At 47.3% G+C, this 27,737-nt stretch overlaps 1 protein-coding gene across 6 annotated transcripts in view; it reads left to right on the top strand.

The window, feature by feature from the left end:
• WDPCP (WD repeat containing planar cell polarity effector) overlaps positions 1–26,486 on the top strand; it is a 141,212-nt gene extending 114,726 nt beyond the window's left edge. For 3 of the 6 annotated variants that reach the window (XM_052699118.1, XM_052699108.1, XM_052699129.1), the window contains exons 15-18: positions 15,128–15,251; positions 20,325–20,419; positions 21,568–21,596; positions 23,288–24,332. In XM_052699118.1, the coding sequence (XP_052555078.1) occupies positions 15,128–15,251; positions 20,325–20,419; positions 21,568–21,596; positions 23,288–23,479 (440 nt within the window). In that variant the 3' untranslated portion in view covers positions 23,480–24,332. The other 3 variants (XM_052699147.1, XM_052699138.1, XM_052699157.1) reach the window with 3 other exon arrangements.
• Positions 26,487–27,737: the final 1,251 nt, after the last annotated feature.

The following is a 27,737-nucleotide window of genomic DNA, read 5'->3' as shown; positions in this document are numbered from 1 at the left end:
CCATGCAGGTGAGTTTAAGAAGTGGAGATCAGGGGATCTCCATCAGGGGAGAGTTGTAGATACGAGTTTGGAAAGAACAATGCTTGTCAATAGGAGACGTTTTGCACATCTGCTGTCTGATCAAACAAATAAACAGAAACACTGGAGGACGATTTATTTACTACAACCTCTCTCACTACGTCCCGTGCTGCACTACAGGCTGGGAATACCATGGAATTGCTGCAGGCAAAATTGAAGGTTGGAACTGTTTTCCTCCAAAGGCTGCTGAAGAGACTGCTTGACAGTTTATGCCCAGGAAACTCCTTTATCAAAACCAAAGGTGTTTGATGACCTGATCATAGCTCTTGTCGAATGCTTTCAGCCTATCAAAACCAAATGCCCAATAAAGGCCTGTCTGTTGGTGTTCTCCTTTGGAGAAAGCCATAGGGGAGAGCTCAGTGGGGTCCAAGAGGAAGCTTTGCACCCATTGCTGCTGTCCTCCTTGCACTGTCTGAAGAACTAAATTTGCCTTAAAGAAGAAGTAAGAAGTAACATGGGTTGTTAGAGAAAACACATTGATGGAAAACCGGTGGACGGCACTTAATACAGTGCAATGAATACACCAGAATGAATGGCTTTTTTCCTCATTTCAGCTATTTGAAATACAGTTTCTTTAAATATTCTTCCTGTGGGCTCCTGTGGATTAGTTGGCACTGAAACTTCTTAAAATCTCAGTGCTGTGAGACTGCTGCAGCTCCCAAACTCATGCATGCATGGTATCTGAGTTCATGATCCCAAGAAGTCCTGAACTGTGCTAGATTTCAAACTGCAAAATTTAGTCTTAAAAACAGATCATGAGGCAACGTCGGTTATCTCTGCATTGTTGATATTATGAAATGGCAAAATATTATAATAAGATGAAAAGATAGTATTAATAACAGCTTAAGCATGTATGATGATCATTATAATTACTTATTTACTGTGGGTACACAGTAAGTGTCCCACCTTATCATCTTTATGATTAAGCAAAGAGCTTGATTTCTGCCTCCTACCTTCCTAGCCCAGGCCTGGCTACAATCCGTGGCATTTGGACTCCTGGCTCGCACCACAGGCTCCCTCCTCTTGCCCATGTACCCGATACTTTTGCTGGATGTAACATACCTTCCTCTGCTACATCTTACTGTGATTATCTGCATACCTCCGCTGAAATTGGGCATTGGCTTTGCTAATATTCTTACTGCTGAAAATTTCCCCCTTGAAGATGCTCATATATGGCTGAAGTGCACAGATGAACAGCACATTTTGGGGCCATCCCAGAGCCCTTGCAGAATAACCTTATTTCACCTTCCATCACTGCCCTGACATGAGCCTGACATGTGCTCACCCTCTGACTGCAACCCACAGAAGGAGGGATGTGGAACCCAATCCGAACTTCTACTGAATCATCATCTCAGTCTCATTGCAAAATTTCACCACCTGACTACCTAAACAAAACAAACTTTTAATAACCAAATGGAAGATGTTTGGTACAATTACTACTTATATATATATATATATTGACTACATAGTAGTAAATTTTAGCCAAAGAAGCCAGCCACGAGGTGCTTACTGGGAGCCCTTGCTTTTTGCCTGCACGTGGGAAGGCTCACAGCGTGAACATGGAGCCCATGTGCATGTAGTTGGCTGTGCTGAAAGACTGTGCTGCTGCTGCCTTTTAGACAGGCAGGGAAGAGTTGGGCCTGCAGCACTCTCCTGCAAACACAGGAATAAAATATTATCGAGAATTTTAGTAGGAAGACATGCCTGGAAAAACTCCTGATATCCTCCAAAATTCCTGAAAGAAGTACAAGCTTCAGTCAGTGCCTTATTTTCACATACTGTTATCAACTGCACTGCCCCAGCCTATTTCTCTGTGTGCCTGGAAGCGGTGTTGCTCACTTACAGGACCAGGAGCAGCCAACAGGTCAGTGACAGGCCGATGGCAGTCCTCTCAGTGCAACCCCAACCTCCTGAGTGACTCTGGCCAGCTCATTTGAGCCCTCGGTGCTTTCATTTCCCTTTGGGGAGCCCTCTGTGACGTGCACCCCTCCTTCCCACAGCATCCCCACCGCAGCCCTGGCTTCTTCTCATCACCTTTCCAGCAGTGCCCTCCCAGAGGCAGGAGCACAACCAGGCCAAGTCCGTTTTCCAAGCTCACTTATTTTCTGTGATTTGGAGGAATTTTTACAACGCGCCGCTGGGAAATGAGCCGTAATATTCTTGTTGCTATCTGCCGTTAGGTGTCAGTGTGACAACAACCATGATGCACAAAGGCTTTTCTAGGGGCGGGCAAGACGCTCCGTGCTCAACTTCTCCTTTCGGGATCGGGGAAAACACAACATCCAACCGAGAGGAAGGGGAAGGGAGAACAGAGCCAGCATCACCTTATTTCAGGTTTTTCCACCGCCTGATGGAAGCTATTTACTAGCAGATAAGTCTGTTTGCGTTTCATTCCGTGCGTCTCGGGGCTCCCGGTGCTGTGGTTCTCAGAGAGGTGCAATATTTACCAAAGCAGGGGAAGAGCTGCGCACACCGCCCCGACACGCTGTGCTGGGGCAAAAGACACACTCGCAGCTCTTGGTAATTTGCAGTCTGTAGGAGGTAAACAGCTCTGCCCGTGCACAACTGCTGAAGTATTCCTGTAAGGTGATGCCTGCTGAGGTTGGATAAAACACTGGCTTAGAAAAAATAGCGAGGAATTCCGTTCATTCAGAAAGAAAGGATGAAAATGATGTTTTTTCACTGAAAATGATCCATTATTTCAGTGTATGGGTGGTATGCAAAGTAGAGAAATAGTAAAAATGTGATACACGTGAAGGGGTTTGTTATTAAATCAAGTTTCAAGTGCTTCCCAAGATGAGATGACAAACACAGCAAACAATTTTTGTTTAGATGGGAGTTTTTAAACTTAGTACAGGTAGGAAATAAAAATCTGTTTTGGCCAAAAAAAAAAAAAAAAAAAGTCTTTGTCTGAAGAAAATTGTTTTCAGAAATATTCTTCTGATCCCTCTGGTGTTGAGAATATCCCAAGTACTTGTAGGGTGACATTTCCTCCCTTATTTTTGAAGCCAGGAGTGTTCCCACCATTGATTTTGATCAGATTTAGGACAGGGCAGTGCAATGGCTAACTCACATTGGCTTTCCCAGGGATCAGGGAATCTGTTGTGCAAGAAAACTCTTTGAGGGCAGCTTTGCCTTCCTATTGCCTCCTTAGGAATACAAGAGATTGTGAGCATTGCTTAAGTTTGTTGCCATGATGATGTTCTCCCATTCCATACGCTTCTGGTCTTGCCTAGAAAGCTGTCTCCAGCGCTCCAGTGATTTGCACCCTAGAGCAGGACAGAGGCAGTGGGGGCAGGACAGGCAGCAGCCAGGCAGGTAGCAAAAACCTCTACGAGATGTGGGGTGTGGGCAGGGCTGGTGCTGGCATGTAGGGGAAGGAAAGGATTGCTCCAGTAATGCAGGAATGTGGAAAGATGCTTTGTAAGGGCAACCTTTTCCTATTGAGCCTCACTTGCTTTCCATGGATACGAAATGCACTTTAAATGATGAAAGGAGCAACACTGTATTCAACAGATATCAGAGAATGCAGGCTGGCTTAATTACCTCCTCTTAAAAAAAATGTCTTTTTCTACAAAGGTGAGCATCTGTCTGAGACAGAATCTGTTCTCCAAACTCCTGTTGTGCGCTTCTGTGAGAAGAGTGAGGGAATGAAGGAGGGCCAGGGAGATGATCCAGGGGAAGATCCACAGGGATCTTTCTCTTAGGGTTTTTCCTCTGTTGCCCTCACCACCCACCAGCTCCCTGCCAGCAGCCTCTGTGCTTACCTGGCCATGGCTGTCTATAAGGCCTTTGGGCACCCGAACCAGGTGTCAGCAAGCCCATGCAGCCAGCCAGGCAGGTGAGTGACAGCCCCAAAATGCCTATCAGGGAGAACCTGCCCTGATATCTGCTTCAGTGCCTTCATTAGCCACACCTTGCTGCTCAATTGTCGAGTGTCAGTCAGGGTGCTCCAGAGATGGCTACAACAAGGCGTGCTCTAATACCCCAACTGCTTTCATGTCCCAGTGCCTTCGGGTGCTTTTAGAAAACGCATCCAAGTTTCATCTCATGCAGTGGGATTTAGCCAAGAGACACCGAACAGAGCACCGTATAAGTGTCATTAAGAGAGCATTAAGCAGGATGTCAGAATGTATGTTGTGTGCATGTGTATGTGTCTGTGTGCATACACATAACTCAGACATATACACTTTTGGCACCAGGGAGGTTTAAAATAGCACATCAGCATCAAACGTGGCAAGTTTTGAATTCATCTCCTTAGCATGGCCAGTTTTGTAGCATCATAGAATCATAGGGGCTGGAAGGGACTTCTGGAGACCATCAAGTCCAATCCTCACGTTTCCTGTGGTGGATGTGCACATACAAACCTGACAAAGCTTGGCACTCATTTTATGGGAACTTACCCAAGAAATTCAAGACTTTATTTCATAATTCTTAAAGCACAACAATGACAACAGAAGTAGGAAGTCAATATTTTTAAGTGGAGTGAAAAAAAGCCAACATGCAAGCATTTTAAATTTTGGTATATGTTACATGGCAATCAGCTTATTGATATCAGAATAGGTTTAGTCTACACAGCCTTCCAGCATAAGCCACTTCTTTTCCATGCGTCCCGCTGACTGTGTGTGAGCACATTTGCCTGGCAGAAGCCAGCAAGCACTGCTGATTTGTAATTATTGTTTTGTTTACAGATGGTATTGCCATTTTTCTATTATTTGGATTAGGGAACCAACCGGTCCCAACTTTTTCTTCATTAAAAGTAAAAGAAAAAATCTCCTTTTAATAAGTGTATGCTTCACACTTTCAAACTTCAATAGCATGGAATGTTTCACTTGATCAGAAAGCTGATTTAATTTGCTGCTAGGTTAAATGTTAAAGGTTTCAGTCTTATGACCATGAATTCTCAAATTAAATTCAGCGCATTGCTTAAATTTCTAGCTGCAGTGCATTTAGGCTAATTGCTTTGGTAAGTTGGATGCTTAGTAACTACCACTCTTCTGAATTTTCGTCCTTAGAGGAGAGCAGTGAAATAAGCCTGAGGGGCACAGGTGGGCTCGCCTGCTCTTTGCCATTCACCTGTGGGGTCTTTGGATATCTCTTCCAGTCTGACCACATCCTTAGACCATGTCTGATGAGGCTGTTCTGCTGACAAGGGAGAGAATTTAAACACCTGTAGGTTTGAGCTATTTAAGCCCAAATCAGTTTTGAAGCAACAAGAAAGGCTGAGCAAAACGGTTCAGATTTCAGTCAGTTGTCAGCTAAATGTGTGCACTGGGCCTTCAAGTATTTGGCCAGACACATCTTGATTGCTTGGCTTTTGTTTTCACCCTTGGAAAGTCAGCTGGATAATAGCCCCTAGCCAAAGCCTATTCTGCAGTGCTGTAAGTGGGCAGGGCCTGGGGGCCAGCAGGAGAGCTCACCCAAAAAATACCGAGCTATCTTGACATATTTCCTGATTTTTTGTCTGCCAACTTATTTGCACTCCTTCCTTACAACGTTAACCATAAAAATCATTCGGTCTGAACTTTATCACCACTGATGCTCTTCCCTTTGGAGGAAGTCACTATGTAAAGCACAGGGTGATGGAAGCAGCAAAGGAAACGTCTGCTAGCTGCACATGGGCAAGCCCCAAGCACTTAGCCTGAGTACCTAGCTTTCTCCTCTTTGTTTACAGCATTTTAAGGCTTTTAGTTCTCACGCAGCATATATGTCATTAAATGTCCGATGCCTCTTTGCACACCTTGTTGTGATGCCCTGTGGCAACCTGAATTAATTGTTTCTGTAGTTGGTGGTGGTTACTAGCAGTAATTATTATAATTTGCATTTATAAAAACACCTTTCATCTAAGGATCTCAAAATGCTTTTGCTCACATTTAATTAAGCTTCACAACATCCTGTGAGGTAAGTGTCAAGAGCATAGTTATATCCACTTTTACACTGGATTCCCCAAGAAAACAAGGTCAGTCTCTACCACGGTGGGTGTTTGGGACACATCACATTTGCACTGAGTGGAGCAGGAACCAGAGGTGCCAAAATATGGTCACTGTCCATATCCCACATCACTGTATGACCACCACATACACTGGCAGAGCAGCGGAAGCCCAGATCTCTGGTCTGAGAGGGCCAGCTCCTTTCCCTGGAGAATTCAGCTACAGAAAAGTCTTGAGAGGAAAAACCAATCAGCACATATTGCACAAGACAACCCGTGCTGCAAAGATATCTATTTTCCCTCATTTTCTACCATGAAGTTTAAGCCTCTCATTGCAATCTGCACTCAGTGACACATGGCTACTGCAGCTGAAGGCAAGAAACCAGCTGCGAGGAATGTGAAGTTGCCCTTTAGAAGACTCACCTGTCTTAGAAGAAACTGCATGCACTTAACTGCCAGCCTTGGATCAACTCTATGTGCAGTGAGCCCTCCCAAGACCAACCACATCCAAGGTTACCACTTGACCGTGGCATATAGAGGTGAGGACAACACAAGCTTTGGCACTTAAGAGGACAGCAGCAGAAGTTTTCAAAAGCCCATTTCTTCTTCATAAATTTGTAAAAGTGTTGTTTGAACTGAACCCAGCTCCCTGTAAGCTCTGGATGAGCCCCACAGAATCACAGAATCACCCGGGTTGGAAGGGACCTCAAGGATCATGTAGTTCCAACCCCCCTGCCTAGCAGGGCCACCAAACGTACACATTCAGATCAGGTTGCCCAGGACCCCGTCCAACCTGGCCTTGAACACGTCCAAGGACGGGGCATCCACAACCTCCCTGGGCAGCCCATTCCAGGGCCTAACTACTTTCCTTGTGAAGAATTTCCCCCTAACATCCAACCTAAATCTTCCCTCCTTCAACTTGGATCCATTTCCCCTAGTCCTGCTGTTGTCAGCTCTTCTGAAGAGTTTACTCCCCTCCTGGGTGTAGGTTCCCTTCAGGTACTGATAGGCTGCAATGAGGTCACCCCGCAGCCTTCTCTTCTCCAGGCTGAACAAGCCCAACTCCCTCAGCCTGTCCTCATAGGGGAGGTGCTCCAGCCCCCTGATCATCTTAGTCGCCCTCCTCTGGACCCTTTCCAAGATCTCTATGTCTTTCTTGTACTGAGGGCTCCACACCTGGACACAGTACTCCAGGTGGGGCCTCACAAGAGCCGAGTAGAGAGGGACGATCACCTCCCTGTCCCTGCTGACCACCCCTCTCCTGATGGAGCCCAGGATCCCATTTGCCTTTCGAGCTGCCAGAGCGCACTGCTGGCTCATGTTCAGTCTCTCGTCCATCAGGACCCCGAGGTCCTTCTCTGCCGAGCTGCTCTCAAGGACCACTCCTCCCAGCCTGTACGGGTGCCTGGGGTTCTTCCGGCCCAAATGCAAAACCTTGCACTTTGCCGTGTTGAACCTCATTAGGTTCACCCGAGCCCAGCCCTCCAGCCTGTCGAGGTCCCTCTGAATGGCATCCCTTCCTTCCACCGTATCAACCGCACCACTCAGCTTGGTGTCGTCAGCAAACTTGCTGAGGGTGCACTCAATTCCCTCAAGGAAGGTAGGTCTATGTAGGTGCCTGCACATTGGCTAAGAAGTCCGTGGCCATGCCCTCAGAGTTCTTCACCATCCCCGTCAATTTATAAAGGCTTGTTTACATATGACAATACCAGATTAACTATTTTGAAAGAACTTTGCCTGTGGATGCATCTAATCCAAAATAAAAGCCGTGTTTCTAAATTAAGTGGACTCACAGGTAGGGAATGATCATTCTGAATAATGTGAGAAAGAAAGTTATTAATCTATAGATCGTTCTGCCAGCTTGTTCTGAAGCGGGCTGCCTGGCTGATGCCTCACAGTGCTGCAGTATTAGGCAGGGACACAGTTGCATATTCATCAACAACCAAGTTTGTTGTCAGCACAACCTTTTCTCAAAGGGGGTGTGCCAATGCCAAGCAAGAGGCACAGTGTCCTTGTCCAAGGTCTTGCACAGCTCTCTGTCCTCACTTGGTGTTATTTCTGGTTTTACCTAACAGTGTGAAATCATTCTGAAAATATCCTTGTTTGTTTCTAACAGCAGAAAACTCAAGTTGGGAAAGGCTTTGATGTGTCCCACTCCACTCATAGGAGATGCCAGTAGCAGGGAGGCTTTGACCTGGTGCCACTGGAGAAGCACCCCAGAGATGCCAAGAGAAAAGATTAATCATTCCCAGAGCATTCTCCCAGGGACAGTGTTGCTTACTCCCAAATCCTTTCAGTTCCCATAAATCAATTTATGGGATTCATTCTGCTCCCATGTTTCTCTTATGACATAAAAGCACACATCATTTCGTTTGGCCTGACACCATCTGCTTCACTTCAAGCAGGAGAGTGGCCAGTAAGTGGGCTGAGATTGTTTTTAGTGACAATCCTTGTAGGTTTTCTTCTTTTCCTCTGATCCCAACATGTTTGTCTTTATGAAAGGGAAGGGAAGGGAAGGGTAGGGAAGGGTAGGGAAGGGAAGGGAAGGGAAGGGAAGGGAAGGGAAGGGAAGGGAAGGGAAGGGAAGGGAAGGGAAGGGAAGGGAAGGGAAGGGAAAAGAGAAAAACAAAAAAAAATGCAGGAGCGACCTGGGTCTTGCCAGAATACAGTCCCATGGGAATCACAACATCAGGCCCACAGAGGGTCTTGCTGCAGCTGCCTGAAAGCTGTGGCAGTAACTTCAAATCAGCACTCTAGGGTTTGTTTCTTTTTTGGGGAAGTTAAAAATTCTGCTCAAGTTATTTCCTATAGCAATAATGACTCCATGGGTACTATGTTATCCTCTTTGGACCTCAATCACTCCCAGAGATTCAAGATGAACTCTGCCTGCCCAGGTACCAGAGTCAGTGCCCCGAGGAATTTCTTCATATCTCTGGGATATGCAGGATGTGTACTCGCATGCCCTCGCTGCCTCTCAGCACCAGCTGTACATGCAGTTTTGTTTTGGGAACCTGTACCTCCAGTATTGCAATATCTCTTTCAGTCTCTGTCATCAAGAGTTTAAATACAGTTCAGATCAGTGTTAGTGGCCCAGCTCCAAAAGAGGAGAATTGCTGCAATTCGTTATCTTGACAAATTAACTGGTCTGAGGCAATTCCTTTTTGAGAGATACAATTAGCTAACTCTTGAACTCTAGCCTTGCTCCAGTGCTATGGCAAAGTCATGTACCTGCTCCAAAACTTTTGATAATACAACTAAGTACAACTAAGACATTTCCACCTGCAAATGTATTCCTGCACCAGGAGCCATATTAGTGTGCCATGGTCATGCCCTGCTGTCCTTACACTGCTCTCGTACCTGCTGTAGGGTGGGCTGATAGTGCAGCTTCTGCTGTAAAGGGATCTGACCTCAGCCAGCTGAAAAAAGCCTGTATGAAGACTGAGGTGATCTTGTTGAGTAGCACCTAGGGGATGGTACTGGTTGCGATCCCTCAGTCTGTATAGACCTGGTGAAAACAGGATTACCATCAGGTGTGGGAGCTGATGCTACAGCTTCCCTTCCCTCCTGTCTAGGGGAACAGTTTTTTTTTTCTGTCAAGCAAAGGGAAGACGTCCACAGCTACGTCATACTTCCAGCCTCATATGGGTAGATGCAGTTCCCTTCCCATTTTCCTTGGAAAGCAGCTCCTGCCCTCCACAGCAACTCACCCTCGGGCATCATCTTCCTTTGCACAAGCACTGCCAGCTACCATGAGATCTCCCTCAACCATTAATCCAAGCCATTTTGGAAGCTCTGTATGGGATGATAAAGCTGTCCTGCAGAAAGCTTGTGTCTGCCTGCAGCCTCTTTGTATGGATGTGGTGGCTCGGAGGCTCCTAGAGCTCCACTTTGAATTCCAAGCCTTCAGCATTCAAAACATTTAACCCTCAATTTCTTTTCCCCTTTATCAGTTTGGCCAATTTCCAGCTGGCAGTGTTTGTTTGCAGGCTTCTATCCCGTGTCTTGTGCTTGCAGATGTCTCTCTGTCTCAATTAACTCCCCAAAATGGTTTTCCTCTCCCCTGGTTGGCGTATCCCCTCTCTGCTCTCTGCCTGCAGGGCAGGAGGTGGCAGTGAGCAGCTGGGTCCCTGGACTGGAGGTGCCAGGCAGAGGGTGCGCCCAGCATGCAGTGTCAGGGTGAGCAGGAAAGGAACACACTGCTCAGCAGCACTTGCTCAGATGCTCTGGGCTGGACCTTGCAGTGCTGGAGGCCATTGGGCCTCTGTGGCATCTCTGGAGCACCACAGAAGAAAGATCAAGTCCTCCCAGAGTGCTTTTGCTGAAATGCTCCAGAGCAAGCACCAGATAGTGCGAACGTCAGTGCTCACTGGCACAGCCTTACTCTGGAACTAGATAGTCATGTAAAATAGGATAAAAAAAGATCTGAAGTGCCACTTACCGACCAAAGAAAATGCCTAGTCACCTGGAGCATCCTCCCTCCTGCGCCTGCTCTAATTGCTCAACATAAGCAGCCCTGGGCGGCCAGGCTGAGCCTTGGCACTCCGGTTCCTTCTCGGCACTGCAGCTCCTTCTCATACACTGGCAGTTGAGAGGAGAGCTGCTCCCTGCTGCCAAGATTATAGGCAAACTTCACACAGTTTGAGCAACCTGATAACATCTGGAGACACGAGCTCTCCATTGCTGAGACACCAGTCAAGCCTTTGGGTGGAGAGGGCCTGGAGTCAAAGCAAATCCTTGGCTGTTCAGGTTTCTGCTGGCGACCCATCACAGCTTGGTGCTACCACTTCTGGATCGTTCCTGTAAGACACACCTTTTTCTTTAAGTTAAGTACTATTGGCACTGCTAGCATAATTTCTGAGGAACCTGATTACCTAGGCTCCAGGGAGATATAAAACGATCTGTTCAGCCTGTATAGTGGTTAGCTTAATCTTGTGTATAATTCTAGCAGAGCAAATGAGTAGTCAAGATTGAAATCTCTGCCGGAGCTAGCAAGGACTTGGCATTTCCATGCAAAGAAAACTTAAAGCCAGGTTTCACTTGCAAGCTACGGAAGGCTGCTAGGTGCCATAGTCTGTCTGCCCTACTCAAAAAGAAGAGTTGTTTTTGAATGTTAACTGCTTTTTTTAGTATCACATTGCTTTTATTTCAATTATTCCTCTTCCTGGCACACCCACCAAAGCCATTTTGCTGCTGCTAATATGCCTAATATCCAATCAGTGAAATAATGACATGTTGTGCTCGTGCTAAGAGTTGCTGCTTAATAGTGATTGAAGTGCCTTATCTTCTCAAGTATCAAATTGTTAAATTACAGCACAAACGGGAGATATTCCGATTGAATGTGCCTTTTCCAGCTCTCGGCAGCAACAGCTGTTCTCAATAGGTTCTGAAAGTACTGTAAAAACAGTATTTCAACAAGTAATGTTTGTCAAATGAAAGCATGGCAGCTCTGGGAATTAACAAAATAATGTAATCTGAAATAAGAAGCCATGGAAAACCAGAACAGAAGAAGCAGAGTTTGTATTCCCAACACCCCTCAACAAAGCTGGCTGCTCTGAAGTGGTTTCCCTGCAGGAAAGTAAATGATTTTAATGGACTCTGTTTAATTTAGAAAGACAGTGTTGGGAAAACAATTGTTCCCAAAAGAAAGAGAGCTGCCCATGTTCCTGTTGGTAGTGATGTTCCCTCTGATTTGGTGTGTGGAGAGGTAACCCATTGGCTGTAGAAGCGCTTCCATGTAGGTTGAGTGGCACCTCTTGCTGCACTTACTTCCCTTAGAATGTCTAACTCAGCATGAGAGATCAATTCCAGCATGTCAAAATTATAATAACAAAATAGAGAGTGGCTCATGTAGTACCTGGAGATGGGTATTTATTAACGTGGAAGAAGCTGCTCAAGTAAAAAGGGAGTTTTGTTGAACTGCCTCAATAAAAAGGTGTGATTGTTGAGGCTGTTTCTGTGGTGTTTACAGCACTCCCTCTACCTAACCATCTGTATTCCTTTGCACCTTTGATTTGTTTCATTCCAAAACAATGCTGCGATATACTCAATTCTTCACCAAGAGGAGCGGCGTGCCTGAAGTCTGCATGGTTCACTGGGAGTTCATTGGTATATATTTGCAACTCCTGAAGCAAAAACCTGATATTTTATCTTTAGCAGGAGTTACATTTTTTGAACTTATTGAATTTTTCAAAGATCAGCATGAAGAGTTCGGATTAAATGCTTGCTTCAGCGTTTTAAAGGTTCCTTGTGTCCCCGTTGCCTAAGGAGGTCGTGCATTAGGATTGCTCTGTAAACATCAGATTGTACAGAATTGGCTCTGCATACCATGCCGAGCACACAACGGAGAAGTCAAATGGCTTATCATTCACTTATCAGCTAGTTTATTTCTCATGCCAAAAAGGCTGGATTTTTACAAGAGCAGCTGCTACTTTGTAAATAATGTAATGGCTTCTGTTAAGTAGAGCTGTCGGGTTTGCAAACAATATTCAAAGAAGGTTTTCGTTTTGCTGTGTGATTGCATGCTTTCAGATGGTTTTTTTTTTTTTTATCCCTGAAAGCCCAGTGGAGGAGGCTGGAGAATGGAAACAGCCTCTGATTTGCAGACACTGATCCAATGGAGGATAGACACAGTTAAATAGCGATGCAGGGAGGGCTGAGGTCTCAGAACCTGTGTGTTGTGTTCAGAGTGCATCCTGCTCCATAAAGCATAGGAGAACTTTCAGGGGTCTTCTGAAGAAATATCCTGGGCTCTTTCTGCCTGGTGCTATAGGTGGATTAGGAGCAGCCATCAGCAAATTGAGGAAATGCAGAATGCGCGTTGTATGGCTGTGCGGGTACAACATTATCCTGACACTATTTGTGACAATTGGGATTTAGTAGATAAACATTTCCAGCATGCTTTAATTCATATTATTGCATCTGATAAATAACTTTACTGAAGAAACAATGCTAGCCGAGATACCAACTCTCAAGATTCAAATCCCCTTCTCACAGGGAAAATGGGCCAGTGTCCCACAGCAAAAGCATGTGTGTCTACTGTAGGGCACTCACTTCAGGTTTTGTGGCTCTGAACCACGTGTGGCATCTGATTGTACCTAATATCACATTGCAACACCACAGCTGTACACCCAGACAGGACAGGCTCAGTGTTAGCAGCCTGACTTCAATCTCAGATATTGAACTGAGATATGAAAAAGCAAAGAAATCCATTTGTATTCTGCATAGGTGAGAACTGCTCTCATCCCCAGTCAGGGTTCTGAGCAGTGAAGAGAACATGTGAGGCAACACGACGATGGGAAGAGGTCAAAAGCTGACCAAGTCTTATTTCGGTTCTCAGTACACTCTCCTCTCCTGGGATTTCTCAGGCTTTTACCAAATTGGGGGTTGGACTCGATGATCTCTGGAGGTCCCTTCCAACCCCTCCAATTCTGTGATTCTGTGAAAATGCCATTGCTCCTTGGAGTAATGGGAAGCTGTGGAAATCAGGTGTTGGTGAAAAGAAATGAAAAAAGAGATGAATGACACCAGTTTGACTCAGCCTGCGTGGTTTAGCCTTAACATTTAGAAAGCTGGAGGGTTTGAGGTTTCCAAGCACTTAATGAACAGGCAGAATGTGGCAGTGAGAACCGTGTTCCCAAGCAAAGGGTGTCAACACCCATCCTGCAAGAGCACTGCTGGATTTTGTCCGAGCATACAGCAGCAGGAATGCTGTGTAAACCACTTCCCAGAGCTCTTAACACACACCAAAAGCAGCTTTTCCTGTGCCTTTTAGGTTACTGTCATTGTTTCCCTTCTTCTCATGACTGCTCACCACACAGGCCTCAACAAGAGACCTTCAGAGGAACCCGCTTCACTTGCCTAGAGCTTCCTAGACATTGAGCATTGCTTATGTTTCTTCCCTCCTTTTTTTTTTTTTTCCTTCTGTTTTTTTTTTTTTTTTTTTTTTCTCTTTGTATTTTTTATTCAAGATAAAGGAAAAAATGCACCAAAGCTGGTTTATTATTCAAGGCAAGTCTATTATTTATTTATCGCAGTGTTGTGTGCATGCTTGGAGGTGTGGCCCCTGACTGAGTTGGCTGCTGGCAGTGATTCTCTACATTATTCCCTCCTTGGGAAAGGGCAGCTCCGAAAAGATGGGATACTTTAGGAAGCCCAGTCAGCTGCTATACATCACCCTCCTGCACATCGCAGACGTTAATAGTATCTGAGTAGCATGGAGTGTAGGAATAGTCTGCAGCCATCTGACAGCATTCATTTTTTAGGACTGAGAGATGCAGAAATGCTTACAAGTAGCTTTGCCCTCCTAATCTGGTGAGCATCCTGAGTCCCTGGTCAAAATGTAAAGTAGCAGTATAGCAGTGCTCACAGGAGCATTATGTTCTCTGCACTGCCCATGGTGTTGCCATGGGTATCACACAGATTAGCTTATACAGGATCCAGGAAGGCAGAGAACAAGGGCAGAAAAACAGGATTAAAAAAAGAAAAAAATAAATGAATGCAAAAAGGTCTTATGATTTCGAGAAAAAAAATCTTTTAATGTCTGTATCTGTAACAGCATTTTTCCTTAATCCAAATTCTGCCAGCCTGCGGCTTGATTACGCTATTTATTTATTTTAAGTGTCACACCTTGAATATACAGTTCCTCCTCTGTATTTCCAAGTTCTTTTGTATTTTGAAGCAATTCCCCTCCCCAAAGGGCTCAGTGTGGAATTTGGGAATAGAATCCTTCATGTCCTTCATTTGAAGGCTTCAGGACTTGATCACTGACTAAAATATTTTTGGAACAAAGATAAGAATAATTCAGGAAATGTGATGATGTGGACATGGTTAGTGGGCACGGTGGGGATGAGCTGACAGTTGGACTGGATGATCTTAGAGGTCTTTCCAACCTTAATGACCCAATGATCCTAAGTTACACAAGCATGGGGGTCCTGTCCCATCCCTTTGTACTTGGATCCTTATGGCAGCTGCTGGTGGTTAGCTGCATGGTCTCTTTTTCAGGGAAAGAAGTCAAGAGTGAAAGGTACATAAGCATGTGGTTTTCTGCGACACCTGACAAACAGCTGGCAGTTTGCTTTTCCATTGAGCCGGCCTGATCCCATAACTTGCTTGGTCTTGCAGAACTCCTGGGGCATGCAGATGAAGAGGATACATCGCACGAGGCCTTTGGTGGTCAGGTCCCAGAGCACCAAACTGAGCGCGACGTGCCCACAGCCAGCCCAACTGTGCTGGCCTCTTCCCACAGGTGAGCTGAGCTGCTGTGCTTGTTCCTGCTGGCTCCACTTGTCTTGCACCATCACCACCACTTTTGAATTAAAACACTTGGGTAGATGCGGGCCTGCTTCAATAAATGTGCAGAAGAGAGAAATGCAGCAATGGAAATGCTGTGCTTGGTAGGTGGGGTGTAAGCAGCTCTTCTAAACATCCAGTGTGATCTTTTCTGGAGCCTGTAAGCTCATCACCAGCTCTGGGATCAAAATCCCCAGGGTGATGTTATGAGAGCACGCTTCTGCCGAAGTTGAATAAAACCTGGAACTTGTTCACTGTGAGAGAAACTAACATGCTAACTAACGTATCTAAAGGGAGGTGGGAGGCAAATGGATGAGGACAGGCTCTTCTTGGAAGTGTGTGAAGACAAGGGATAATGGTCTAAAACATGAACATAGGAAGTTCCATACTAACATGGAAGAACTTCTTTACAGAAAGGGTGACTGAGCACTGGGACAGGCTGCCCGGAGAGGTTGTGAAGTCTTCTTCTATGGAGATATTCAGGACCCATCTGGATGCCTACCTGTGCAACCTACTGGAAATGAGAATGAAACAGTTCTTCATAGAGATCAAAAAATAGTTTGTTTCTCCTGTTTTCCCTGATAAGAAAGAAATGGTTATTTATTTATAGTGAGTATATTTTCTGTCCTTACTGTATGTAAAAACATTGTTAGTAAATTTAGCGTGAGTACAGCATTGAACTTCCACATTGGTGAGTCATGCTGTTTGCATAGAGTCGTGCTGAGCACACTCTGTGTGGGCCACAATCACATTTATGGCTCATCTCTCTGGCCAGGATACTCCAGCATTACTGGAGACTTTGCTGCCTAATCTGAGGCATCAGGAAACATCCTGCTCTGTGATGGGTAGATGGTTTTAGCATTTTAGGAAATGTCTTTAAATTGGCTCAACATAGGAACCTGAAATTAGAACTTACATGCTCTCTGTTGCCTCTGGGAATTCACCTGAAACATGGCAACAGTAACACCTTAAAATACTGCAAAGTGTATGGAATGGCAGATGCAGAGTGCCTTGCAGCTGAGCATTTTAGGAAGTGCACATCAACGTTGTTATTCTAGCCAGTTTCCCACATCATAAATGCATATCTGACATTTTCACTGTCCACTTCTCCACAGCCTTCAACCACTACCTGCAGTTTCAAAATCAATAACCAGGAAGCATCCTCCCATCTCCAAAGGCCCTCCATTGTTCATTAGCTTGGCCATTTTTTTTGTTTTGTTATTGACTTACACAATTCCTCACGCTGCTTAATGCTAGTTTTCGGTGTTTATGTATTCTGCTCACCAGTGAGATAAATGTACAGCCTGAATCATTTCCTATTTGCTTCTGAAGTCTTTCGAAACAAAAAGAAGAGAAAAAAACTCCATTTTAGTAATAGATTTACTACAATTCCTTTCTGTTCCCAACCCCAGGCATCATACAGCCTCCTGTCCTGGCCAAGCCCTGCTTTGTGTGTATTATTGCGGGCACCTTGTTGATTTGCGTCCTCAGCATCACTGAAATCCATGATAGCTTGTCATGAAGGTCTTGATTTGCAGTCTGAGGAGCAACATTAGCCTATAGCTTTTATTTGCTTTGTTCCCTTGCACATTGGCATACCATGACATCATACAGCAAATGTCGCTTGTGGTTGCAGTGATGAGCTCAGCTCTGTGCTCAGGAGGGTTGCCCCAAGCCTAGCACAAGGGGAGGTATTGCTGCTCTCATTGTGAGCTGCCCAGTGTTCACCAGTGCCACAGGTCCCTGCTGGGTCATGCACCACAGCCTTGAAGCTGGATCTGACTTAACAGCTGAACCTGCTGTGAGAAGCGAATGGGACCAGATGGCCTTCAGAGGCCCTTTCCAACCTAGCATCCAACTTCCTAATGTTCTTTGCAAGTTGAGCATCAATATTTGGCATCATTAAATCCCCACAGCCTTATCTGTGCAAGTAAATCAGAAGTTTCACAAAATCAGTACATGCTCACATGCACATGTACGTGCTCACATACACTTGGCCTGCATAAATTTGGATGTACACAGCAAAGTTACCAGGCTGTGCTGCCTTTGGCGAGGAGAGCCCCCTGCAAGACACCACAGTGGGACTTTTTCAGTCTTTAGCAAGCACAGCACTAAATGGCTGCTCCTTGTTCTTTCCCAGAGTCTTTTATTCATCTGCTTTGGCTCTATGTCTTTGGACCAGCTAGTTGCATCCCAAAATCATTGGCTTGTGTCACTGCCAAACATCACCACCCATCAGACCCAGATATGGTCCCGAATTTCTATCTCACCCAAGGTTCTGGAAGATCATATTAAGCACATACCTCAGCTGCTTCTCCTATATTTAAACACAGACCATCCTTCTGTTTTGGAACAGCTGAGATGTATCTCATGAATTGCATCTAGGCCCCAGGCAAGCTCTGAAGACAGAGCTTAGCTTAATATACCTGCTACTGATGTCCCTCAGGGAGCTTATGTGTAACAGAAGTGCAGTTTTCAGGCTGCATAATTAACAAATCAATTAATTCTTAACACCACCATCTCCTTTCTGGCTCTGCCTAGCGAGGAAGGGCAGAGCCTGTGACCAGGACCAAAGTGATAGATCCTAAAATAGTCTTGAAGATATATTTCCCTGAGAACCTATTGTGGGCGAACTCCAGCTGCTTATTTTGCCCTAACAGCCAAAAAGCAGAAAATTTTGTTTGGGGCTAAAATGAGTATTACAGATGGCAAAGAAAAGTGGAGTAACTCTGCAGTGTTTTATGGAAGTAGCACGTGATGGCAGTGCTGACATGTAATCAACCTTGCAAACAGTGTGCACAGAGCTGTGGCTGTGAAAAGTGCTGGGCAGTGCTCCAGGCAGGGCAGTTTGTTTGCTGTGTTGTTTCTTGCACTGTACCACAGAACAGGGAATGTTTTACAAGTCCCATCTCTGACTTAGGTGTTGGCCATTGTCATTCTGCCCTTCCAAACGGCAGATAGGCTACAGCCCAGCAATTCTTGTTCTCTCTCATTATTCATTTTTTTTCCCTATTTGTTTTTCTATTTGTGGAGATGCTCTGACCAGCATAACTCTTGTGCTGCCTGTAAATAAGGGCAGTTTTTGTAAGATCCGATATTTTTACAAGATCTCAGTCTTTTTTTATCATAAAACTTTCCTGTCTCTTTTCATGTACTGAAGAACAGACATATTTCTACTCCTCTACGAAGTTGCTATGCAAAGCTCAGAGGCATGCTTGTGTATTTTGAACTGTAAACCAGTCACACCTCTTGAAGCATTAAGAGCAGATCACCTGACCAGTCTTTCCTATCTATATACATTGGCAGTGGAATCAGCATAGAGAGAAAGAACCAGAGAACTCATCCTTTAACCCTGCTCAGCCCCAGTGAAGGCAACAGGAGCTTCATGTGCATCAGGAAGGTGGCAGGAGCAAACAGACGCAGTACGTCAGGCAAATTAATTAGCACGTGCACAGCACCTTGACGATTCAAAATTAACTCTTATTAGCCAATACATGCTCAAGATGCATTGAGGTGCACTGCACAGCCTCTTGATTCCAGACAAAGGTCCTCTTGATTAAATTAGAGTGCTATATGGCCACATTAGCTCACTTGAAGCACGAAAAGTTTTGAAAAAGAGATTTGGCTTTGTCACATGAGCATCACGTAGACTTAATGGAAATTTTTCCAGCATTCACAAAACAAAGAAAAATCAATACAATGTCTGCCAACTCTTCCACTGAAAACATTCTATAACCTACAGCGCCGAGAATCCCGAGCCAAGATAAACCACCGTCGCTGACAGAAAATACTGACAATTATTTTGCATTGATTCAATTTGGCCCAGCCTGGGCTGACCTTGTTTATTCATCTCGGTCTCCTAATTCATATTAACTTGGCATCTGGATGGGACATGTGGCACATGGGCTGAAGACCCACTTCACTATCTTAGGCTCAGATAAATGCAGCGCACTGAGTATTTCCAGTGCCTTGAGCTCTTAGGTAGATTTATATGCATTAGACAGAACTGGTTAAGTTCCTTTTATCCCCGCTGGGCTTTTCGTGTCTGTTGACAGTAAAACTGGAAGCCGGGTAAAAGTAACATCTTCTTCTAAGCCTTCGGATATACATGAAATCCTCCCAGTATTGGTCAATTTTAAAGACATGTCCAAAGAGGATGGACGGTTTTAAGCTCTTTTAAAACATAAAAATAGAAGGGTTATGGCAATTTGGCAGCCAAAAAAGCAATTTACGGGTCTCGGCAGAATCCAAGGCTGTATGTAAGAAAGCTGATCAAGGTACTACAGAGCAGATAGTGGGGTCAAAGAGCAGAAGAATCTCTTTATTTCTGCAACCAGCATAATCTGGTCTCCAATGAAGTTTCTTAGTTTCTTTTGCTGAACCAATAAAGCTTAGTACAACCTGGAGTTGCATTACTGCAGCTTAAGCGTGGCTTGGGAAAGCAGATGAGGAGCATTGCTTTTAGTTACATGGCAGATGCCCAGCTGCTTGCATAGCCATCTCTCCACTGGTAGGAGGGTGTATGGGAACTGTTGAATCATGGCCTGAACCACTGATTGATCACCTGGGAAAAGCACTGAGTCAGCCCTGGGAGCACAGGTGAAGGCAATTCAGCTGTGTGACCAGAAGGGGTGTGGAGCCTGGCTACACCTCTCCTAGACCCCATTTAAGGGCTGACTGCCACTGGGGAAGAATCTCTTTCTGGAGATTGTTTCCTTTGGAGTATTTTTTGCTGTGTCTGGGATATGGGTGAGCATTTCATTTATTTTTATTATCTCTTTCCATCACCATAGTCTTTCTAATTATAAAATCTGTAAAGTATCATCCTAACCACACCACTCTACTATCTGTGTATTTGTTGATTGTACAGAGGAGAAAAAAGGCATTGGGAAAACCAAACTTTTTCAGTTTGTGCCTATTGTCCCTTGTTCTGTCTCTGGTTGCTATTATCTCATATGCTTTGATAAGACCTGCTCTGCAATACCTCCTTTGCTCCCTCCACTCCTATCACATCTGCTTTCTTTTTAAGATCCACTTGCTGTGTACTGGTGGAGGATAGCGATGAGGAGCCTGGAACAGGTGTCACCTCCCTGATGGAGAAACCCTCTTCTGAGCACCAGGAAGGTAAGCAGCCAGGTTGCTTCTGAGTGTATGCAGCAGTATGGAGAGGGAAAAGTAACAGTGATTAGTATCTGGACAAAGAGTTGGGTTTAGGAATTAAATAAGCCTTGAGCTTCTTTTGCACAGCAGGAAGAGGGACTTCTGCAGCAGGTGCCAGCTAGAGCTCCTGGTGGCTGCTCTCAGGTCAAAAGTCAGCCTCCTGATCTTGTGAAGCTCCTGATCCTGCAGTGCTGCTGTTCCAGATTTGACACAGTCAGAAGACAAGCAAGGTGTCTGTTAGTTCTGGTGTTGCTCTGGGTGTGCAATGGCCAGGTCACCCAGCAGCTTTAAGTTAGTAAAGCAGCAGTTCACACTGCTTCTGCAGCAGTTCTGCAGCAAATGCGTATGGCTGTCCTGCTCCTCCAAGACCAGATCCAAAGTAGCCTAGCAGTGTAATGGAGTAGTGCTCCAGCAGAACACTACAGTGAGAGTCATCCTGCAATCTCAACTGGGCAGGGAGAAGGGATTTTTTTGCCCTCTGTCTTGCCGGGTGTCCATTGCCTGTACAATGGGGCTGTAAGAAGGGAGCCAGTCCCCTACCTTCCTCTAGACTCCCTCCCCTCAGCCAGAATGCCCTGCCTGGAGAGACAAGAGGCCACCCCAGCTGGCACCAAGCGAGGCACTGATTGCCTGCAGCGGACTTCTCTCTGACGTATGCAGCTGGTAATTCTGCTCAAGCTGTAACTTGAAGCCTCACCCCCAGCACCTCCAACAGCATAGCCCTCATAAGGCACCCCACAGCTCCCCAAGCCCAAGCAGTGCACTGTGAGCATCCCACTGCCAGCAGCACCCATGGAGCGGGCACAAAGTGAGAACCCATTGCTGCCCCATGTCTCCAATTTGCCCTGTGTGCACAAATCACTGTTGCTTTAACGTGGCGTAGAGTTTCAAGGAATATATGTGTCCTACATGTATGAACCTGCAGGAGCGATGTATTAAATATTTTAATTGAGCCATTGAATAACAGGATATAAAATAGCTGTGTCCTATCAAAAAAGTGAAAGAGTTACCTAATGCCGTGCCCTTGTTTATTTGGGTTTTTCAACGAGTTCAATGGAATGTAAATAACATGGTGATCTTCTGTGTTGTTGGTTTGTGTTTTTTTTTTAAAGGAAATTTGAGAGCAGTTCCTACAGAACAGGTAATGCACATCTGATTTATTTATTTATTTATTTTATTTTTAATTCCTGCTTGTTGTTATTTACTCTTATTTCTGCAACTTCCTGAAACTCCCCAAGCCTGCTCCTGCAAGCTGCCTGCCTGCAGGCTCTCGCTGGGATCGGTAGGAGGGCTCTACGTACTGCATGGTCAGGACAGAGCTGTGTCGGATTGAGCGCGTGGCAGTCAAAAATGGTCATCATCTACTGGCTGCTGATTAGAACACAAGAAAGCCCTTGCTGTCCTCAACCCACGTTCATCTCAGTGAGTTAGCTGGCACTTGCATTGCTCCTTTCAAGCAGCAAGACTGCTGTAGAGAGGAGTGAAATCCTATCCTGGGTTTTCATGATCACTTGAAGCTGATTTAATTGCAAGGTGCTGCCAAAAAAAGATGGCCTAGCTCTTCTCCTCTAACCAGCCTCAGTCCTTCTCCCCTGTGGCAGTGTGGGTGCTTGTTCCATGGCCGGGAGCCACACAAGTTGGGGGGGGCGGGAGGGGAGAGGGAACAGGACTGTGCCCCATCTCCAAGCATAGCAGCCACCCATTGTGTGTAAGGGCCTGGGCTGGTGCCAGCTTGGGTGGCTCGGTGTTGGTGCCAACAGAGCACATACATCGCCTGATGAGTCAGCAGCGTGCTGCACTGAAGTGCTCCTCCAGTTCTAGTTTACAGGGGGAAAAAATACATAAAATACAATCTGCGTGGCAGCAGCATGGGTAGAGGCAGAAAGCTTTCTCTTTTTTAGCCTCCTCCTGATTACAGTTCTAGTTGGAACTCTTATTTTTGAGGCTGAAGTACTCAGTGTTTGGCCATGATACAAACAGATTTAAAAAAAAAAAAAAAAAAAAAAAAAAAAAAAAAAAAGGAACGCTTCAACCTTCCAGCGAAGCAGGATGGCACTTCTTTCTTTCTTTCACTGCAAAGCTGTGCCAAGTGAAATCGTGCTCTAAGAGCTGTTCTACCAGTCCTGAAGTGCTGGAGAACACATGCCTGCCCCACCTCTGTAGCATTCAGGCCGGGTGGAGGATGGGGGTGGCTGGCACTGGGTGATGGAGTTCACTGTGTTGGGACCAAGGTGGTGGGCTGTCCCCTCTGGTGGCCTGAGGATGCAATATGGAGTGAGGTGGGGTTGCAGGAATGGGCTGGGGACATTAGTTGGCTCTGTGTTCTTCCTGAGCTGGGTGGAGGATGCTCCTCACCCCACGTGAGCAATTAATCAATCCAAAAGTTAGTTGGATTGTCACCATGGTTGTGTAGATGAACAGGTTGTGTTGAGGGAGGAACAGCAAGAAAAAGACCTTGTGTTGTGTAAATGAGCTCAAAGACAGCAGCTGTGAGCAGTTGGGGCTGTGGGTAGGCGAGATGTGCTGAGGGTGAAGGAGCCCTTTGTGTGCTGTGGTGTGGGGCAGAAGAGCCATCCACGTGATGTTCGCTCGGTGCTGCTAGGTTGTCGTGACCTGTGATGGTGCTTGGAAACCTGTGTTCTGGAGGCTGATGCACACTCTGGCTCCCTGTACCCTCCTGTTTGGTTACCCACCCTGAGTGCTGCCGTTCATTCTGCCCATCCAACGCTCACCCCAAATCCATGCTCGGCAGTAGCTCTGGTTCCTGGCAGAGTGCTGGACTTGGCATTTCAGGGCCAGATCTGTGCTGCCATTTTGTGTTGCCCCTCACAGAACAGTACCAGAGCATCCATCCCCAAGTCTCCGTGTCCCCAAGGTCCTGAGGCCTGCACCCTCCTGCTCCCCGTCCCTTTACCACCACAGCCTATGCATTGCCTCAGAGGGAGCCCTCACCGTGCTGGGCTCAGTGCTGCTGAGGGGAGCACACCAAGGCCCAGCCCTTGCACAGTCAGTGCTGCAGGATGATCTGTGTGACCGTGAGGGGGAGGATGTGTTGTGTGCTCCTCTGCATTGGTGAAATGCTGAAGTGACCCAGCACAAAAAGCCTGGAGTCTCCAGTGAGAAATGCACCTGATGTGGGCCCAATCCTCCTCGCCCGCCATGCTCTCGGCTATGAGAAAGCTTCCTGTCCCCAAGGCTGACAGCCTGCCTGGTGCTCAAGCAGTCGGCTCAGATTGATTTCCTTGAGGAAAGCCATGGCCTTCCAGCGCCCAGCTCAGAGGCATGATCATGCAGGGGCACACGTGAGGTGACGGGTGAGGGCAGTTCCAACTTGCAGTTTGTGTTTGGCCCCGTCTCCTTGCTCTGAGCACGGAGCTGGGCCAGGTGATCCCAGAGGTCCCTCCCTGCGTGCGTTACTCCACATGCTGAGCATCTTGAGCAAGCTATTTAGGTCATAGCCTCTGTGGAGCAGCACCCAGCCTCAGAGGAGTCAGGCCAAGCTGCCCAGCACCCTGCTTACCAGCCTCAGTATCTCTGGAAAACATGGATCTCAGCTGCTTTGTTGCTTCCATGTTGGAGGTGAATCTTGCTTACTTACAGGAACTGAAGGTGCTGAAGGCAAAGTGCCTGGTGACTGCAAAGTAACTATGCTGTTACTCAGCTGATTCGCTGTCAGCCAGAAAGGTTTTGCACAATGCTGTCTGAGGGATACTGGAAGGCCTTTCCAGTCAAAAGGAGCACTGCCTATGGGGCCAAATGGGAACCATGTCTTGGTCTGGGATCAGGCAGCCTCAGCCTGCAAAGCCAGGTGTTTAAAATCAGGAGACCCAGGGTCTGGGGTGGTATCCCCTCCAACTCTTTCCCTACTTCTGTTGGCTACCAGGGCACTCCTGGCAGAACAAGTGGAGGCCCTGGGGAGCAGGCTGCCAACCTCTTGATGAGGTTTCTCCTGTTTTCTGCTCCTGGAGCCTAATGGAAATAGACCTGAGGAGGCTGAGCATTGGGACCATCCCATTGACGCACAAAGTCCCATGAGCTGCTCATGGTGACTGCTGTGATATCAGCTCCCTGTTCGTAGAATTGCTAAGGTTGGAAACGACTACTATAATCAGCAAGTCCAACCTCAACCCATCCCCACCATACCCACTGCCCATGTCCCTCAGCACTGCATCTCCATGTTCCTTGAACACTTCCAGGGACATCAGCCCCACCGCTGCCTGTGCAGCCCTATTCCCGTGCTGCAAAACCCCACTCTCATCAGATGTTGATGGCTCCTTTTATTGCTACTTTGGGAAAGGTGCACGTGTCAGGAGGGAGCTCCAGCCGTGATCGCTCCTCATCCTTTGGTTTGCATCAGACACCCCTTTGGGCTCAACGCCACATCACAGCCTTCCCACGCTGCACCACCAGCTCTGCCTTGCTGAGGCCAGATAGGTTTGCAAATAAGTTTTCTAAAGGAGTGTATGCAAAAAGCACACAAGCGGGTAGGTCTGCAGTGCTCAGCTGGTGGGAGTTGAACGCTTCTCTTCAAACAGAGCACAAGTCACAAAGCTGGGGCATGCAAGCCCCTGAGCCTGGAGAAGTGAGGACCTACCCAGCAGCCTCGGATCCCAAACAAGTGTGGCTCTGCTCCGCCCTGAGAGGCTGCTTCCACCCTGTGGGCAGAGACAAATGCTTTGGGATGGGGCAGGCAGACATTTCCCTGGGTGTTCGGCTCCACACCTGGTTCTGCTTGCATCATGGGGAGCCAGTAGCTCTGTGTAACCCAAAAGAAAGCAATGACTCACTGGGCTGCAGCTCTTTCCAAGTATTTCACGCATTTCACAGGCACGCTAGCCTGTGTTATGAAATGCCCTCTCTTTGCGGTGCGCGTTGTCATGTCCTGTACAAAAACTGAGGGCTCAGTTTTCCATTGTGCACCGGCACAGCGCAGACGGAGGAGGTAACATGCACATAGTTCTGCCTCCATCACTATTTGCATCGTATTAGGAATGCAAAAAGCCATCCCCACACCACTCTGACAACCTGGCTGGCTCCCCGCTGACGTTAGCCCAGCCATGAGGTGCCGGCGGAATGTTTTAATGAAAATGTTAAATATAAAGTTTCACGCTCCAGCCAGGACTGGAGGGGTGGGAGCGGGGAGAAGGGGGGGAGCGGTGCCCTGCACCGTGCTGCCGGGTCAGGGCTGTCTCCTGTCCCTGGGCGGGTGGCAGTGGGAGCACCACGTCCCCATCCATGCTGTCCTGATTTTCTCCCTGCAGGGGCCGAGGGGCAGAGGCTCTCTCCAAGTCGTGCACCTGGGGCTGGTGTGACCCTTTCCGTGGCGTCCGTGGAGAGCCCACCAAGCACAGCTCCAGGCAGAGAAGAAGACCTATGATGGCAAGCATGGCCATGCCCCACATATGCCTACGTCTTGGTGACATTGTTCCCGTGCCACTCACTGGCATTAACAAATGGACTAATTGCAGCTCCCTGCTAACTGCATGGAGTGGTTGCACTGGGCGCAGCCATAAACTTCTCCTATATTATATATTTTAGCAATCTGTGCTCGGAAGCAGATTTGAATTTCCACTTCAGGCTCCGAGAGCCGTTCCATTGAGATAGGGGCAGATAACATCTCCACTCAGGATACCTCTGTGCCTTTCGCAGTCGGCGGCGTTTTGCTAAGAATGCTCTCCATTTTCATATCTTGCTGTATCATCTCAGCTGAATAACCATTATTTTGCCTTTAAAATAAGACGCGGAGCCTCTTAAGCACCGTTCCATCGGAGCCCCGATCCCAATCGGCCCCTCGCACCGCGCCGAGGGCAGCGAGCCCTGCGGCATCGCCGGGTTTCGGGCCGTGAGGGCGGGTTCCGGGGCTCCCTCCCCCTTCCATCCCATCACCATCGTCTTAAAACTGTTTTTTTCTGTCCTGAAAAGGAAGGTGAGCGGTAAACGTTTTTTTTTTTTTTTTTTTTAAATCTGAAGCGATTTGTGAGCAAAACACCTGTATGGAGCACAATAAAAGATGTGTGCTTGCTGTCGGCCAGCAGTTCTCCCCCGGAGCCCCGAGCTCGGCTGTGGGGCGGTGCGCAGGGACGGCGGGGGCAGCGTGGAACGCAGAGCTGTGTGCTGAACGGCAGCCACGATTCTGTCAGCGCGAGTGATGGTCTGTGTGAGGGATTAATCCGACACCAGACAGGGATTCCTAATCCTTCGCTATATCATAATCTATTTACTTTGCATGCTAAGAGGATTTCGGCTTAAAAATATACAGGAAGTGATACTAGAAATGTACATAAGATGCAAAGCGCCGTTTCCTAAAATCTCACTTTTTTTTTTTTTTTTTTCCCCTCCATAAAATCCTCTGATGGTTTTCTTGCAAAAGTCCCATCCTGGAGGAGCGCGGACTGCTGTCCCCAGCACACAGCCCTGCGCACTCCGAAAGCTTTTGATGCCCGACCGAGGGAACGGCGTTGCACCAGGAGCGCCGCTGGCACTTCCCAGCCGGGGCTCGGACCCAAGTGGGATTTTACATGCGGTTACTGCTGCTCTTGTGCCCGAATTAGCGGCGATGGGATAAAGTGGAGCGCAGCGGCGGGGCTCCTCTCTCGCCCGCTGCAAGACAATGACCGGAGCTGCCGAGAGCGGCTCACCGCTGCCCACACGGCACTGCGTCCGGTGGGCGCTGGGACAACTTTTCCCTAAAGAAGGGCTGCGAGGGCACCGGCGCTGGGACGAGCACAGCCGGTGCCGGCATAGAAACCCGACGCCGCTCCGTAAATGCTGTTCTATCTACAGCAGGTGGCACAGGATGCTCGCTGCCCGCATCGCTCGGTGGTGGCGATTCCACCTGCATGCTCTGAGATGGGCGACCCAACAGCGCTCCAGCTCTTCCCAAAGCACCTGTAGCACCCCAGTGCCTCTGCTCCCCCCACACTGGGGACGCGCCGGGCTCCCTGCTGCACTGGGAGCTGAGACAAGACCAAGGCTGGAAAATAAATGGAGATTTGGGGGTGGAAATTGCCGTGAGAAATAATCCTCCTCCCCTTCCCACCGAGTCGCAGCCGACAGCGGGAACAGGGAAACGCCGGCAGCGCGTCTGAAGTCGTGGTGCTGAGCACCCCTCTGTGTGCCCACCGTGCTGTCGGTTCGGGGTGAGCCATGCATCCCCTCTCAGCACAGAACTGCCCGTGGGTCCCCAGCGCATAGCGCTGCATCAGCAGGGTTTCAGCCCTTTTGGGAAGCGCTTGCCCACCCCGGACGGGGAAACGTGGTGCAGCCCGGCCAGGGAACCAAT

Source organism: Tympanuchus pallidicinctus, unplaced genomic scaffold, assembly GCF_026119805.1.
Source record: "Tympanuchus pallidicinctus isolate F22 unplaced genomic scaffold, pur_lepc_1.0 scaffold1, whole genome shotgun sequence".
Taxonomy (NCBI): domain Eukaryota; kingdom Metazoa; phylum Chordata; class Aves; order Galliformes; family Phasianidae; genus Tympanuchus; species Tympanuchus pallidicinctus.
Note: the sequence above shows the minus strand (reverse complement) of the source record. Positions and strands in the feature narration are given on the sequence as shown.